At 66.8% G+C, this 16,340-nt stretch overlaps 2 protein-coding genes across 2 annotated transcripts; both read left to right on the top strand.

Moving 5' to 3' along the window:
• The first annotated feature begins 7,305 nt into the window (after positions 1-7,305).
• LOC142362335 (struthiocalcin-2-like) lies at positions 7,306-10,596 on the top strand. Its single transcript, XM_075429574.1, has 5 exons — positions 7,306-7,372; positions 7,465-7,559; positions 8,444-8,605; positions 8,718-8,823; positions 10,529-10,596. The coding sequence occupies exons 1-5, from the start codon at positions 7,306-7,308 to the stop codon at positions 10,594-10,596; spliced, it is 498 nt and encodes a 165-aa protein (XP_075285689.1).
• A 912-nt stretch (positions 10,597-11,508) lies between these two features.
• On the top strand, positions 11,509-16,119 carry CIMAP1B (ciliary microtubule associated protein 1B). The gene is made up of 7 exons (XM_075428827.1): positions 11,509-11,536; positions 13,382-13,548; positions 13,628-13,831; positions 13,916-14,017; positions 15,062-15,183; positions 15,760-15,900; positions 15,989-16,119. Exons 2-7 carry the CDS (start codon positions 13,440-13,442, stop codon positions 16,064-16,066), a joined length of 756 nt encoding a protein of 251 aa, XP_075284942.1. The 5' UTR covers positions 11,509-11,536; positions 13,382-13,439; the 3' UTR covers positions 16,067-16,119.
• The last annotated feature ends 221 nt before the right edge of the window (positions 16,120-16,340 follow it).

Here is a 16,340-nt window from a genome sequence, read left to right as displayed (position 1 = left end):
GCGCTCCATGCTCGCCGCGCGCAGGAAATTAAACGTTGAATTTCCAGACCGGGACGCAGAGGGTGCAGGACGAGCTGCCCGGGGTGTGGGTCTCTAATTACGAGAGGGAAAGGCAATTAAGGAGTTTCCCCCCAAACCCCCGCCCAGCGCCGGTCTCCCCGACCTCCCCCCGGTGCCACCGGGCGCGGGGGGACGGTGATGACGAGGGGCTCGCAGGGGACACCCCGCCGCCAGTGCTCCCTGCCCCTGCCAGCCCGCACCGCCCAGGGGCCCCTATGCTGTGTAGGCACTCCTATACGTTGTAGGGGCCTATGTACACTGTGGGGGGGCCCGTATACGGTGTGTAGGGGCCCATATATGCTGTGTAGGCACCTGTACGTGTTGTGTAGGGGCCCCTGTGTGCTGTGTAGGCACCCCTATATGTTGTAGGGGCCCCTATGTGCTGTGTAGGCACCCCTATATGTTGTAGGGGCCCATATACACTGTGTAGGGGCCCATATATGTTGTGTAGGGACCCATATATGTTGTGTAGGATCCTGTATATGCTGTGTAGGGGCCCCTATATGTTGTAGGGGCCCAAGTACACTGTGTGGGGGCCTGTATACGGTGTGTAGGGGCCCCTATATGCTGTGTAGGCACCCCTATATTTTGTAGGGGCCCATGTACACTGTGTAGGGGCCCATATATGTTGTATAGGGGCCCATATATGTTGTGTAGGATCCTGTATATGCTGTGTAGGGGCCCCTATATGTTGTAGGGGCCCAAGTACACTGTGTGGGGGCCTGTATACGGTGTGTAGGGGCCCCTATATGCTGTGTAGGCACCCCTATATTTTGTAGGGGCCCATGTACACTGTGTAGGGGCCCATATACATTGTATAGGGGCCCATATATGTTGTGTAGGATCCTGTATATGCTGTGTAGGGGCCCCTATATGTTGTAGGGGCCCATATACACTGTGTAGGAGCCCACATACGTTGTGTAGGGGCCCATATCTGCTGTGTAGGGGCCCATATATGCTGTGTAGGGGCCCATATGTTGTGTGGGAGCCCATATATGTTGTGTAGGATCCCGTATATGCTGTGTAGGCACCTGTATGTGTTGTGTAGGCACCCACATATGTTATGTAGCCGCCTGTATGTGCCGTGTAGGGGCCCCTATATGCTGTGTAGGAGCCCATATACGTTGTGCAGGTGCCCATGTGTGCTGTGTAGGCACCTGTATATGTTGTGTAGGATCCTGTACATGCTGTGTAGGTGCCTGTATGTGTTGTGTAGGATCCTGTATAAGTTGTGTAGGATCCTGTACATGCTGTGTAGGTGCCTGTATGTGTTGTGTAGGATCCTGTATATGCTGTGTAGGCACTTGTATATGTTGTGCAGGTGCCCATATATGCAGTGTAGGCACCCGTATATGTTATGTAGGAGCCTGTATATGCTGTGTAGGGACCCCTATATGCTGTGTAGGAGCCCATATACATTGTGTAGGAGCCCATATACATTGTGTAGGGGCCCATATGTTGTGTGGGAGCCCATAAGCGTTGTGTAGGATCCCGTATATGCGGTGTAGGCGCCCACATATGTTATGTAGCAGCCCTTATATGCCGTGTAGGGGCCCCTGTATGCTGTGTAGGAGCTCATATATGTTGTGTAGTGGCCCATACATGTTGTGTGGGATCCTGTATATGCTGTGCAGGTGCCCATATATACTGTGTAGGCGTCTGTATATGCTGTACAGGTGCATATATATGCTGTGTAGGTGCCTGTATATGTTGTGTACGATCCCGTATATGCTGTGTAGGCACTTGTATATGTTGTGCAGGGGCCTGTATATACAGTGTAGGCACCCATATATGTTATGTAGGAGCCTGTATCTGCTGTGTAGGAGCCCATATATGTTGCATAGGGGCCCATATATGTTGTGTAGGATCCCATATATGCTGTGCAGGTGCCCGTATGTGTTGTGTGGGAGCCTATACGTGCTATGTAGACACCTGTATATGCTGAGTAGGTGCCCGTATCTGCTGTGTAGGACCCTGTATGCATTGCGTAGGCGCCCATCTGGCACCCAGCACCACGGCCCGTGGCTCGGCTGGGTGCTCCCTCGGCCTCTCGCGTTTTGGGTGCTGGGGGGCCCTTCCCCCGTGGCTCTGACACCCCCACTGCCATCGCGGCTGTCTTGTCCCGGGTCCAGCACCCTGCCCATGGCAGCTCAGGCGGTGACACGGCCCGGGGAGGGGGGGGGGGGGGGAACAATTGTCAGCTCTTGGCACGACTGAGACCCCAAGGTGGCTGCTCACCCTCCGCACCCCCGGCTCGCCCTGCCATCACCGCTTCCAGCGGACCTGGGTGTTTTCCCCCTGCCACCTCCGTGTCCCGTCCTCCCCCTGCCTCCCCCAAGCGTCCCCTGCACGTGCAGAGTCACGCCCTCGGCACCGGCCAACGTCATTCCCTGGGAAGGGTGACCGGCTGCTGGCACGGCTGCTGACGACTTCTGCTGCCGTGGAAGGGCCGTTCGTTATCACCGGTTCTGCTGCCCTCATCAAGGACGCCGCAGGCTCCCAGGTGAGTGGAGATCCCGCCCTGCCAGCCAGTTTCCATTACAACTGGGCTGCCCTTAGGCTGCTCCAGCAGTGCGAAAAGCTGGGTGCTGAGCCCCGCAGACGGGTGCCAAAACCCAGGGCTGGGTGCTGAGCCCTGCAGATGGGTGCCAGAACCCATGGCTGGATGATGAGACCCACAGATGGGTGCCAAAACAAGTGGTTGGATGATGAGCCCTACAGATGGGTGCCATAACCCATGGTTGGATGATGAGACCCACAGATGGTTGCCAGAACCCATGGTTGGATGATGAGACCCACAGATGGGTGCCAGAACCCATGGTTGGATGATGAGACCCACAGATGGGTGCCAGAACCCATGGTTGGATGATGAGACCCACAGACGGGTGCCAGAAACCATGGTTGGATGATGAGACCCACAGACGGGTGCCAGAACCCATGGTTGGATGATGAGACCCACAGATGGTTGCCAGAACCCATGGTTGGATGATGAGACCCACAGATGGGTGCCAAAACAAGTGGTTGGATGATGAGACCCACAGATGGTTGCCAGAACCCATGGTTGGATGATGAGACCCACAGATGGGTGCCAGAACCCATGGTTGGATGATGAGACCCACAGATGGGTGCCAGAACCCATGGTTGGATGATGAGACCCACAGATGGGTGCCAGAACCCATGGTTGGATGATGAGACCCACAGATGGGTGCCAGAACCCATGGTTGGATGATGAGACCCACAGACGGGTGCCAGAAACCATGGTTGGATGATGAGACCCACAGACGGGTGCCAGAACCCATGGTTGGATGATGAGAACCACAGATGGGTGCCAAAACTGAGGGCTGGGTGCTGAGCCCCCCGATGGGTGCTGCACCCCCTGGGAGGGGCTGGAGGCCCCCCCAGCCCCCTGTGCCGGCGCTTTCGCTGCCGCGCCGGCCGGCTTGGCACGGGGCCCGCGGCCGGTTTGACGCCGGGTGGAAGCGTTTGATCTCGGGGCGTGAACGGCTGCGGGGCCGCTCGCCCGGGCCGGCACTTCGGGGGTGGGCTCGGTGCCAGGGAGCTGGAGGAGCCTCGGCCCTGGTGCCAGGGTGAGGGGCTGGGGGTGCAGCTGGGCTGAGGGGGACCTCATGCCACTGTCCCTCCGTCTGCAAAGCGACCCCTGCTCTCTGTCCTGGGATGGAGCTGGGCATCCCCTGCCCTGAGTCCTGGGATGGAGCTGGGCACCCCCTGCCCTTTGTCCCAGGGGGGATGGAGCTGGGCATCCCCTGCCCCCCATCCTGGGATGGAGCCGGGCATCCCCTGCCCTCCATCCTCGGGGGATGGAGCTGGGCATCCCCTGCCCTTTGTCCCAGGGGGGATGGAGCTGGGCACCCCCTGCGCTGGGTCCTGGGATGGAGCTGGGCATCCCCTGTGCTGGGTACCGGGGGGATGCAGCTGGGCACCCCCTGCGCTGGGTCCTGGGATGGAGCTGAGCATCCCCTGCCCTCCATCCTCGGGGGATGGAGCTGGGCATCCCCTGCCCTCTGTCCCAGGGGGGATGGAGCTGGGCATCCCCTGCCCCCCATCCTGGGATGGAGCCGGGCACCCCCTGCTCTCTGTCCTGGGATGGAGCTGGGCATCCCCTGCCCTGGGTCCTGGGATGGAGCTGGGCACCCCCTGCCCTCTGTCACAGGGGGCTGGAGCTGGGCATCTGCTGCCCTGGGTCCTGGAATGGAGCTGGGCACCCCCTGCCCTCCGTCCTGGGGGGACGCACAGTGGAAGAGAGCCCGACCACCCCTGTTGCCCACCCGAGGCAGGGACCCCCCCACCCAGAGCAGCCCTGGCAGCCGGGTGCTGCTCCCTGTGCCGGGGCAGCCCGTGCCAGGGGACAGCACCGTGCCAGCACCCTTCTCTGTGTGTGACGATGCCGGGGTGCTGCCACCACCCAGGATGCGTTGAGAGGGGGACACGTGGCAGCGGTGGCATCGGGTCCACGTGCGCAGGCGTGGGGGGCCACGCTGCGAGTGGAGGTGGGACACGGGGGGGGCCCGGCGAGTTCTTTTCATCTCACCCGGGCGCGGCCACCCTTCGCGGGGTGACGATGGCAGCGCAGCCGGGTCACCCCGCCGCGGGCACCCCATCAAAGGCAGCACCGGGGCCACGCACCGCTGAGCCGCCCGCGTGCGTCGGCGGGGCCCGGGTGCGTCGGGCCCTGTTTGCTTTGGGGCAGGGGTGACATTTTGGGTGTCCCCCCCCCGCACCCCACCCCACCCTACCTGGCCGGGGATAAATCCGGGGGTGCTGCCCAGCTCCCCGAGGGTCCGAGCCAGCGCCCGCTGCCGTGCCGAGCTCCGCGGGGACGCAGGTGGGTCCTGCAGCCGCTCCCTCCTCGGGGTGCCCTGGGTGCAGGCACCCCCAGCCTGCAGCCACAGCAAGCCCAGGGGACCCCGGCACCCCTGCTCCCCCCACCTCCACACCCCATCTCCTGCACCCCTGCACCCCACCTCCTGCACCCCTGCACCCCACCTCCTGCACCCCACCTCCTGCACCCCTGCAGCCCCACGTCCTGCACCCCGGCTCCCTCCACCCCTGCTCCCCCACCTCCTGCACCCCTGCACCCCGCCTCCTGCACCCCTGCACCCCGCCTCCTGCACCCCCACCTCCTGCACCCCTGCACCCCACCTCCTGCACCCCTGCACCCCACATCCTGCACCCCTGCCTCCTGCACCCTTGCACCCCCACCTCCTGCACCCCTGCTCCCCCCACCCCTGCACCCCCACCTCCTGCACCCCTGCACCCCATCTCCTGCACCCCTGCAGCCCCACCTCCTGCACCCCTGCACCCCACCTCCTGCACCCCTGCACCCCACACGCTGAACCCCTCTGTGCCTGCGCCTCGTGTCCCTGCACCTGGCACGCTGCAGCCTGCACCCTTGCACCCCAGTAAGGCTGCGCCCCGCACCCCGCTTTTCTGCAACCCAATTCCCTGCGCCCCCTGAGCACGTTGCACCCCCGCACCCCTGTATCTGAGCACCCCACGCTCCATGACTTGCACCCCGCAGCCCTCCGCTCCTGCACCCCGGTACCACGGCACCGCCCATCATGTCCCCTGCACCCCAAACCCTGCACCCCTGCACCCCTCACCCCTGCACCCCAAACCCTGCACCCCTGCACCTCACACCCCTGCACCCCCCCACACCCTGCACCCCTGCAGGCCACATCCTGCGCCCCTCACTCCTGCACCCCATATCCCTGCACCCCTGCACCCCACATCCTGCACCTCTCACCTCTGCACCCCACATCCATGCACCCTGCACCCACTGCACCCCACATCCTGCACGCCTCACCCCTGCACCCCATATCCCTGCACCCATGCACCCCACATCCTGCACATCTCACCTCTGCACCCCACATCCTGCACCCCTCGACCCTGTACTCCACACCCTGTACCCCACATCCCTGCACCCTGCACCCCTGCACCCCCACACACCAAACATTGCTGCACCCCACATCCCTGCATCTGACTGCCCTGTACCCCATTGCTGCACCCCATATCCCTGCATCTGACTGCCCTGTACCCCACACCCAACACCTCTGCTCCCCGCATCCCTGCACCCTGCACCCCCTGAACCCCCACATACCTGCATCCCTGCACCCAACATTCTGCATCCCTCACCCCTGTACCCCACACCCTGCACCTCTGCACCCCACATCCCTGCACCCCAAATCCTGCACCCCTGCACCGAATGCTCTGAATCCTTCACCCCTGCACCCCGCATCCGTGCACCCAACAGCCCTGTTCTCCACACCCAGCACCTCTGCACCCCTCATCCCTGCACCCTTCACCCCCTGAACCCCCACACACCCTGCATCCCTGCACCAAATATTCTGCACCCCTCACCCCTGTTCCCCACACCCAGCAGCCCTGCACCCCTCATCCATGCACCCCAAGTCCTGCACCCCTGCATCCCTGCATCCCTCACCCCCTTTCCCCACACCCTGCACCTCTGCACCCCTCATCCCCACACCCCAAATCCTGCACCCCTGCACCTAACGCTCTGCACCCCTCACCCCTGCACCCCACATCCTGCACCCAGCATCCCTGCATCTGACTGCCCTGTTCCCCACACCCTGCACCTCTGCACCCCACATCCCTGCACCCTGCACCCCCTGAACCCCCACACACCCTGCACCCCCGCACCTAACTCTCTGCATCCGTCACCCCTGCACCCCACATCCTTGCACCCCGCATCCCTGCATCCCTCACCCCTGTACCCCACACCCTGCACCTCTGCACCCCTCATTGCTGCACCCCAAATCCTGCACCCCAGCATCCCTGCACCTAATGCTCTGCATCCCTCACCCCTGCACCCCACATCCTTGCACCCCATACCCCTACACCCCGCACCCAACTGCCCTGTTCCCCACACCCTGCACCCCCTGAACCCCCCCCCAACCCTACACCCCGCTCCCCTCCCTCCTGATGCCACCTCACAGCTGCTCCCCTGCACACCACTGCAGCACCCTGACCCCCCCCTCTTCTGCACCCTATGGGGTCCCCTGCACCCAATTCTGCAACTGCAACACTGCCAGGTTGGGGGGTCCCCATGTACCTCCCTCGAGCCCCCTCCCCATCCCTCCTGCTGGCGGGCAGACCCCGGCTCACCCCGCCAGCAGGAGGGATGGGGAGTGGGCTTGGGCACCCATAGGGTGGGGGTCGGCTCAGCACCCCCCATCCTGCCGCCGTGCCTCCCCAGGGAAGGGACAGATGGGACCGACGAGGACGCTGAGGCTCGGCCTGCTGGGCTGCCTGCTGCTTGTCCCCCGGCTGCACGGTGAGTGCCGGGGTCTCTGGGTGGGGGGGGGGCCATAGCGATGCCCCCCAGCTCCTCGCCGCTGCCTGACCCCCCCTGCGCCTGCCCCACAGGGCAGGACCCGGCTGCCTGCGCCTGGGGCTGGGTGCTCTTTGAGGACGGGTGCTACGGCTTCTTCCCCCGGGAGCTGAGCTGGAGGAGGGCGGAGGTGAGGGGGTCTGGGGGGCTGGGAGGGCGTGGGTTTAGGGGTGACCCCCTCCGTGGGTACCCCCATGGCCGGCACGGAGCTGGGCTTTGCTGGTCCCTGCTGGGGCTGTGTGTCGGGGTGCTGGTGCCACACGGGATGGGGATGCTCCTCTCCGAGGAGGTCCTGGTCCGGCTGCCACCGCGGTGCCACCACGACCCGGCTGTGCCCACAGCACCAGTCCCACCATCCTCATCCTCGGTGGAGCCAGGAGTGGGGAACCAGGGGCTGGGGACCAGGGCTCGGGGTTTGGGGTCGAGGACCAGGAGTTGGGGATGGGACTGGGGTCTGGGGACAGGGACCAAGGACTGGGGTTGGGGACCAGGGATTGGGATTGGAGACCAAGGGTTGGGGTCTGGGGCCAGAGACTGGGAACTGGGGCCAGGAACTGGCGTCAGGGACCTGGGATTAGGGGGTCGGCAACCAAGGGTTGGAGTTGGGGACCAAGGGTGGGGGTCTAGGGACAAAGACTGGGGACTGGGGACAGGAATTGGGGTTGGGGACCAGGGGTTGGGGTTGGGGATCAAGAGTTGGGGTCTGGGACCAGAGACTGGGGACTGGGGCCAGGAATTGGGGTCAGGGACCTGGGATTGGGGACCAGGTGTTGGGGTTGGGGACCAAGGGTTGGGGTCTAGGGACAAATATTGGGGACTGGGGCCAGGAACTGGGGTTGGGGACAAAGGATTGGGGTTGGGGACCAAGGATTGGGGTCTAGGGCCAGAGATTGAAGACTGGGGCCAGGAATTGGGGTTGGGGACCAGGTGTTGGGGTTGGGGACCAGAGAGGTTGGGAGCAGGCACCAGGGGTTGGGGTCGGGGTCCGGCGTCACCCTCTGGTCCCCCCGGCAGGCCTTCTGCCAGCGCTTCGGGATGGAGAGCCACCTGGCCTCGGTGCACAGCGAGGAGGAGCTCCAGGCCATCGCCGCCCTGCTCGCCTCCTCCCGCTCCGGCGAGGACAGCCAGGAGGACGGGGACGAGGGCGTCTGGATCGGCCTCCACCGGCCCCTGGGGGTGAGTGCGGCCCCGGGGCAGAGCCCGGACCCCCCCGGGACCCCCAGGACCCGCTCCCAGCAGCCCTGAGCGGGGCTGGGAGTCACGGAGTCGTGTCCCCCCCCCACCACAGAGCCGCCGCTGGCTGTGGTCCGACAGCTCCGAGGTGGACTACAGCTCCTGGCACCGGCAGCCCGGCCCCAGGAGGAGAGCCTGCGCCGCGCTGCGGGACACCGCCGGTGAGCACGGCCCCGCCACCGGCACCGGGGACCCGGCCATCACGGGGACCGGGCCACCAGTGTCCCTGGCTACCAGCATCCCCAGCCATCAGGGTCCCCAGGCACCAACATCCCTGGCCACCAGCATCCCTGGCCACCAGCATCCCCAGCCATCAGGGTCCCCAGCCATCAGCATCCCTGGCCACCAGCATCCCCAGCCATCAGGGTCCCCAGACACCAACATCCCTGGCCACCAGCATCCCCAGCCACCAGCATCCCTGGCCATCAGGGTCCCCAGCCACCAGCATCCCTGGCCACCTGCATCCCTGGCCATCAGGGTCCCCAGCCACCAGCATCCCCAGTCATCAGGGTCCCCAGTCATCAGGGTCCCCAGCCATCAGCATCCCCAGCCACCAGCATCCCCAGCCTTCAGATTCCCCGGCCACCACAGCCTCTGGCCACCAAAGTCCCTGGCCACCAGCATCCCCGACCACCAGCATCCCTTGCCATCAGGGTCCCTAGTCATCAGGGTCCCCAGCCACCAGCATCCGCAGCCACTGGTGTCCCTGGCCACCAGCATCCCCAGCCATCAGGGTCCCCAACCACCAGCATCCCTTGCCATCAGGGTCCCCAGTCATCAGAGTCCCCAGCCACCAGCATCCCCAGCCACCAGCATCCCCAGCCACCAGCATCCCCAGTCATCAGGGTCCCCAGCTACCAGAGTCCCTGGCCACCAAAGTCTCTGGCCACCAGTGTCCCTGGCCATCAGCATCCCTGGCCGTCAGTGTCCCTGGCCGTCAGTGTCCCTGGCCATCAGGGTCCCCAGCCATCAGGGTCCCCAGTCACCAGCATCCCCAGCCACCAGCATCCCCAGCCACCAGCATCCCCAGTCATCAGAGTCCCCAGCTACCAGAGTCCCTGGCCACCAAAGTCTCTGCCCACCAGTGTCCCTGGCTATCAGCGTCCCTGGCCGTCAGTGTCCCTGGCCATCAGGGTCCCCAGCCATCAGGGTCCCCAGTCACCAGCATCCCCAGCCACCAGCATCCCCAGCCACCAGCGTCCCCAGCCACCAGCATCCCCAGTCATCAGAGTCCCCAGCTACCAGAGTCCCTAGCCACCAAAGTCTCTGCCCACCAGTGTCCCTGGCCATCAGCATCCCTGGCCGTCAGTGTCCCTGGCCATCAGGGTCCCCAGCCATCAGGGTCCCCAGTCACCAGCATCCACAGCCACCAGCATCCTCCAGCCACCAGCGTCCCCAGCCACCAGCATCCCCAGTCATCAGAGTCCCCAGCTACCAGAGTCCCTGGCCACCAAAGTCTCTGGCCACCAGTGTCCCTGGCCATCAGCATCCCTGGCCGTCAGTGTCCCTGGCCATCAGGGTCCCCAGCCATCAGGGTCCCCAGTCACCAGCATCCCCAGCCACCGGTGTCCCTGGCCACCAGCGTCCCCGGCCACCCACAGCACCTGCCGACCCCCTCGGCGCCTGCCAGCCCACGGCTGGGGCACCCACATGCACACGTGTACGGCCACACGCTGCGCACACACACACACGCACACACGTGTGCACGATGCACACACCGACACGCACACACGCACACAGCACGTGCGCACACGGACGTCCTTCGCACACACATGTGCGGGGCGTGTGCCCCGGGCTGGGGGGTCTGATGGCCCCCGCAGCGGGGCCGGGGGTGGCAGGGGGGCTGACGGCCCCTTTCCCTTCCAGACTTCATGACCTGGTACAGCGACGCCTGCGCCGACAGAAAACCCTTCGTCTGCAAGTCCGGCATCTAGAGCAGCCCGCGGACCCCTGCGCTGGCTCTGCCGCCCCTGCCCGCTCCCCCTGCCCGCTCCCCCTGCCCCTGCCCCTGTCCCTGCCCCTGCCCCTGCCCGCCGCGGGGCAGCCCGGCCGCCGGCCACAGTAAAGTCCCCGAGCCCAGCCTGGTCTGCGCATCCTTCCTCCCACCCACCCTGGGCCTCGCTGCCCGGATCGGGGTCCCCCACCACCCCACAGCGCCGTGAGGGAGGGTCCCAGCCGGGGGTTTGGGGAGCCGGGGCCACCCGGCCACCGACCACCACGGGGTGCAGGGATGGGGACGGGGACAGCGTCCAGGCGACCCGGGGCAGGGAGAGCTTCTGCCTGGGGAAGCGCCAGGGTTGGGGAGCAACCCCTGCAGCACACCCCATGGGACCCCCGTACCCCCCCACGGGACCCCCACAGCCTCTGGGAGACCCCCAGCACCCGTGGGGCTCCTGTAGTCCCAGAGGTCCCCCATGGCCTCAAGGAGAGCCTGTGACCTCCATGGGACCCCCCGGTCCCAAGAGGATTCCCAAGCTCCCAGTGGGATCCCACGTGGGATCCCCCACAGCTCTTGTGGAACCCCTTGGGCCCCCCCAGGGCCCCCACGGGACCCCCCATGGTCCATGTGGGGCCCCCATTTCCCCCAGCAAGCCCCCTCCCCAGCCCTGCAGACACCCTATAGCCCCGTGGGACCCCCATGCCCTAGGACCACCGATGACTCCTGCAGTGGGGCAGCCCCATAACCACGGCTGCCTTCGTCCCCCCTGTGCCCGTGTCCTGCCTGAGCTGTCCCTGTCCCCACGTCCCCATGTCCCCACGTCCCCTTGTCCCCACGTCCCCACATCACCGTCCCGGGCTGCCCAGCGCAGTTTGTTGTGTAGGTGCCATAGTAACTGGGGGAGGGGAGCCCGGCCAGCGCTCGCACCGCTCGGGGTAAGGGGCCTCAGCCCCCCCGGGACACCCACCCCGGGGGCTGCCAGGGGCTGCGTCCGTCGGGCGCTGGGGGCTGTATCCCTGGGGTCCCAGAGCTGCATCCATGGGGTGCTGGGGGGGTCCCAGGGGCTGCATGCCATGGGATGCTGGGGCTGCATCCCTGGGGTCCCAGGGGCTGCATCCATGGGGTCCTGGGGGCTGTATCCATGGGGAGCTGGGGGCTGTATTCATGGGGTCCTGGGAGCTGTAACCATGGGGTGCTGCAGCTGCACCCCCAGGGTCCCAGGGTCTGGATCCATGGGTGCTGGGGGCTGTATCCATGGGGTCCTGGGGGCTGTAACCATGGGGTGCTGGGGGCTGTAACCATGGGGTGCTGGGGCTGTATCCATGGGGTCCTGGGGCTGTATCCATGGGGTCCTGGGGGCTGTAACCATGGGGTGCTGGGGCTGCACCCTCAGGGTCCCAGGGTCTGGATCCAGGGGGTGCTGGGGGCTGTATCCATGGGGTCCTGGGGGCTGTAACCATGGGGTACTGCAGCTGCACCCCCAGGGTCCCAGGGTCTGGATCCATGGGTGCTGGGGGCTGCATCAATGGGGTCCTGGGGTTGTATCCATGGGGTCCTGGGGGCTGTAACCATGGGGTGCTGGGGCTGCACCCTCAGGGTCCCAGGGTCTGGATCCAGGGGGTGCTGGGGGCTGTATCCATGGGGTCCTGGGGGCTGTAACCATGGGGTGCTCGGGCTGCACCCTCAGGGTCCCAGGGTCTGGATCCAGGGGGTGCTGGGGGCTGTATCCATGGGTTCCTGGGGTTGTATCCATGGGGTCCTGGGGGCTGTAACCATGGGGTGCTGGGGCTGCACCCTCAGGGTCCCAGGGTCTGGATCCAGGGGGTGCTGGGGGCTGTATCCATGGGGTCCTGGGGGCTGTAACCATGGGGTGCTGGGGCTGCACCCTCAGGGTCCCAGGGTCTGGATCCATGGGTGCTGGGGGCTGCATCCATGGACTGCTGTGAGCTGTATCCATGGGGATCTGGGGCTGTATCCATGGGGAGATGGGGCTGTAACCATGGGGTGCGGGGGCTGCACACCCGGGGTCACAGAGGCTGCATCTGTGGGGTCCCAGGGGCTGCACCCACGGGGTGCCAAGGGCTGTATCCTTGGGGTGCCTGGGGCTGCATCTGCACCCACGGGTGCTGTGGGGGTCCCAGGGGCTGCATCCATGGGGTGCTGGGGCTGCATCCATGGGGTGCCAAGGGCTGCATACCCAGGGTCCCAGGGGCTGCATCCATGGGGTGCTGGGAGCTGCATCCATGGGGTCCTGGGGGCTGTATCCATGGTGTGCTAGGGGCTGCGCCCCCAGGGTCCCAGGGTCCAGATCCGTGGGGTGCTGGGGGCTGCATCCATGTGGTCCTGGGGGCTGCATCCTTGGGGTGTTGGAGGCTGCACCCCCAGGGTCCCAGGGACCGTATCCATGGGGAGCTGGGACTGTACCCCTGAGGTCCTGGGGTCTGCATCCATGGGGTGCTGGGGGCTGCACCCCTGAGGTCCCAGGGGCCGCATCTGCACCCACGGGTGCTGGGGGCTGTTAATGCAGTACTGGGGGCTTCACCCCCCGGGGTGCCGGGGCTTCTCCCCTGGGGCATCGGAGCCTTCACCGAGGGGCTGCTGGGGTTCACCCACGGGGCACTGGGCCCCCCGCCGGGCTCAGGCCCGGGGTGCTGGGGGTCCCCGCGGGATGTCAGGGCTGTCACCCCATGGTGCGGCACAGGAGGGTGCCGGGGTGGGGCCCCAGAGAACCCCGGCCATTGTGACACCAGTGCCACCACTTTGCTCATGGCTGCCTCCAGCGCTGCGGACCCCGGGGCCAGGGTTGAGGGTCCGCGCTCGCTCCTGCCAGCACCCACCATGTCGGCCGAGGCCTGGGTGGGCAGCTGGAGACCCCACCGCCCGCGGGGTCCCATCATGGCTCTCTACGGCGGCCCCGGCCCCAAGTACGGGCTCCCCACCAACGTCGGTGAGTCGGGGCGGCGGTGCCGGCGGGGGGCCCGGGGGTCGGGGGGTCCCGCAGCCCACCGAACCCCTTGCCCACCCAGGTTACCGCCTGCACGACCCCTCGCGCGCCCGCGCCCCAGCGTACAGCTTCGGGATGCGCACGGCGGAGCCGCTGGACAACCGATCCCCGGGACCCGTGTACCTGCTGCCCTCCCGGACCACCGCCAAGGGCAAGGACGGGACCCCCGCCTTCTCCATCTACGGCCGCCCCCACGACCTGCCGCCCATCCACACACCCGGGCCAGGTGAGGGGGGCTGCGGGCTGCCGGGGGGGGCAGGGGCAAGGACCCCCCAGCCGAGCCCGTGGTGCAGCGTCCCGCTCCCCCCAGGGTGCTACTCCCCGGAGCGTGCCGACAGGGTGGCCTTCCCCTCCGCGCCGGCCTGCACCCTCCACTCCCGCACCAGGCACTGCATCAGCCAGCAGACACCGGGTAGGAGAGACGGGGGCCGGTTGTGCCCCCCAACACCCCGCTGCGCTGCGCTGGGGCACCCGTCATCCCCAGTCCGGATCCCCCATCATACCCAGACTGAATCCCATCATCCCCAATCTGAACTCCCCCATCATCCCCGGGCTGGGCTGGGACCCCCATCATCCCCAGGCTGGGCACCCCATCCCCCCTGGGCTGGGCTGGGACCCCCATCATCCCCCATCGTCATCCCCAGTCCAAACGCCCCCTCATCCCCAGTCTAAACCCCCCACCATCCCCAGTCTGAACCTCCCATCCCCCCTGGGCTGGACTGGGACCCCCATCATCCCCCATCATCATCCCCAGTCTGGACCCCCCATCATCCCCGGCCTGGGCTGGGACCCCCATCATCATCCCCAGTCCAGACCACCCATCATCCCCAGTCTGAACCCCCCATCATCCCTGGGCTAACCCCCCCATCCCCGGGCTGGGCTGGGACCCCCATCATCCCCAGTCCAAACCCCCCATCATCCCCAATCTGAACCCCCCATCATCGCCAGTCTGACTCCCCATCACCCCCAGTTCCAAGCCCCCCCATCATCCCCAGGATAGCCACCCCATCACCCCCAGTCTGAATGCCCCCATCACCCCTGGACTTAGCCCCTTGTCACCCCTGGACTGGGCTGCGCCCCCCTCACCATCCCCCCTGTGCTGGGCTGGGCCCCCCATCATCCACAGTCTGAACCCCCCATCATCCCCGATCTGACTCCCTATCATCCCCAGTTCCAAGCACCCCCATCATCCCTGGCCTGGGCCCCCCATCACCCCCAGTTCCGAGCCCCATATCATTCCCAGTTCTGAGTTCCCCATCACCCCCAGGTCCGAGCCCCCCCATTGCCCCCAGTCTGAACCCCCCATCACCCCCAGTCTGAACCCCCCATCATTCCCAGTTCTGAGCTCCCCATCACCCCCAGTTCCGAGCCCCCCATCAACCCCGGTGTGGGCCCTCCCCAGGGGGGTAGCCCCCCCCCCAGCTCTCAGTCCCCCGGCTGAGCCCCCTTTCCCCAGGCCCCACCGCCTACCGGCTGCCCCCCATGCTGGGGCCGCGCGTGGTGGGCAAGACCTCGGCCCCCACCTACTCCATGACAGGACGCAGCAACATCGGCACCTTCTACCAGGACCTGTGCAAGGTGCAGGGTGGGGGGCCGGGGGGCTGGGGGGCCGGGGATCTGGGGGTCTGGGCATCCGGGGGGGCCAGGGGTCCAGGGGTCTGGGGGTCCAGGGAGCCGGGGGGTCTGGGGGTCCGGGGCACTGGGGATCTGGGGATCCAGGGGCGCCAGGGGTCTGGGGACCCGGGGGGTCTGGGGGTCCGGGGGACTGGGGATCTGGGGGTCTAGGGAGACGGGGGGTCAAGGGGTCCGGGGATCTGGCAGTCCGGGGGATCCAGTGGGTCCAGGGATCTGGGGGTCCAGAGGGTCAGGGGGTCTGGGGGGCCAGGGGTCCGGGGATGCGGGAGTCTGGGGGTCCAGGGAGCTGTGGGTCTGGGAGGTCCAGGGATCCAAGGGTCCAGGGGTCCGGGGCTCTGGGGATCCAGGGGTCTGGGGATCCGGGGGTCCGGGGTGTCTGGGGGTCTAGGGAGCTGGGGGTCTGGGGGTCCAGGGGTCCGAGGGTCTGGGGGGCTGGGGGGCCGGGGGTCTGGGGATCTGGGGGGCCGGGGGTCTGGGGGGCCGGGGGTCTGGGGCGTGTCACCGCTCCTCCGCCCGCAGACGCCAGGGCCCTGCAACTACCGCGTGGTCGACACCGACGTCTACAAGCGGCGGGCGCCGCAGTTCAGCATGCTGGCACGCAACCCCCTCCCCAGCGACCACAGCCCCAAGCCCGGCCCCAGCACCTACAGCCCCAAGCTGGTGAGGGGGCAGCGGGGGTCCCGGCAGTGGCGGGGGGCCGGGAGCCGCCGGGACCCCGGGCTCAGCGCCGCGTGTCTCCCCCGAGCAGGGCCGGCGGCCGGGGCTGACCTTCGGGATCCGGCACTCGCCGTACCTGGCTCCCCTCATCGTGGAGGTGCCGGACTAGGGGGGCTGCCCGGGGGCTGCCGGGGGGCCACCGTGGGTGATGACGGCGACAGCCAGTGCCAAAAGATGGGTGCCTTCAGCCAGCCACTCTCTGCTCTGCTCATGTCCTGTCGCGTCGCCCCGATGGGGTCCCCGTCCCGCTCCCGCCTGGGCTGGGCAGCACCACAGCCCCACGGCCCCACGGCCCCGCAGCCCCACGGCCCCGCAGCCCCACGGCCCCACGGCCCCGTGGCCCCACGGCCCGGGCAGTGCGCGGCGGGGATGGAGGAGCTGCC

The sequence above is a fragment of the Opisthocomus hoazin genome, chromosome 8, assembly GCF_030867145.1.
Source record: "Opisthocomus hoazin isolate bOpiHoa1 chromosome 8, bOpiHoa1.hap1, whole genome shotgun sequence".
In the NCBI taxonomy this organism is placed as follows: domain Eukaryota; kingdom Metazoa; phylum Chordata; class Aves; order Opisthocomiformes; family Opisthocomidae; genus Opisthocomus; species Opisthocomus hoazin.
The sequence above is the reverse complement of the archived record's forward strand: the minus strand, read 5'-3'. Positions and strand labels throughout refer to the sequence as shown.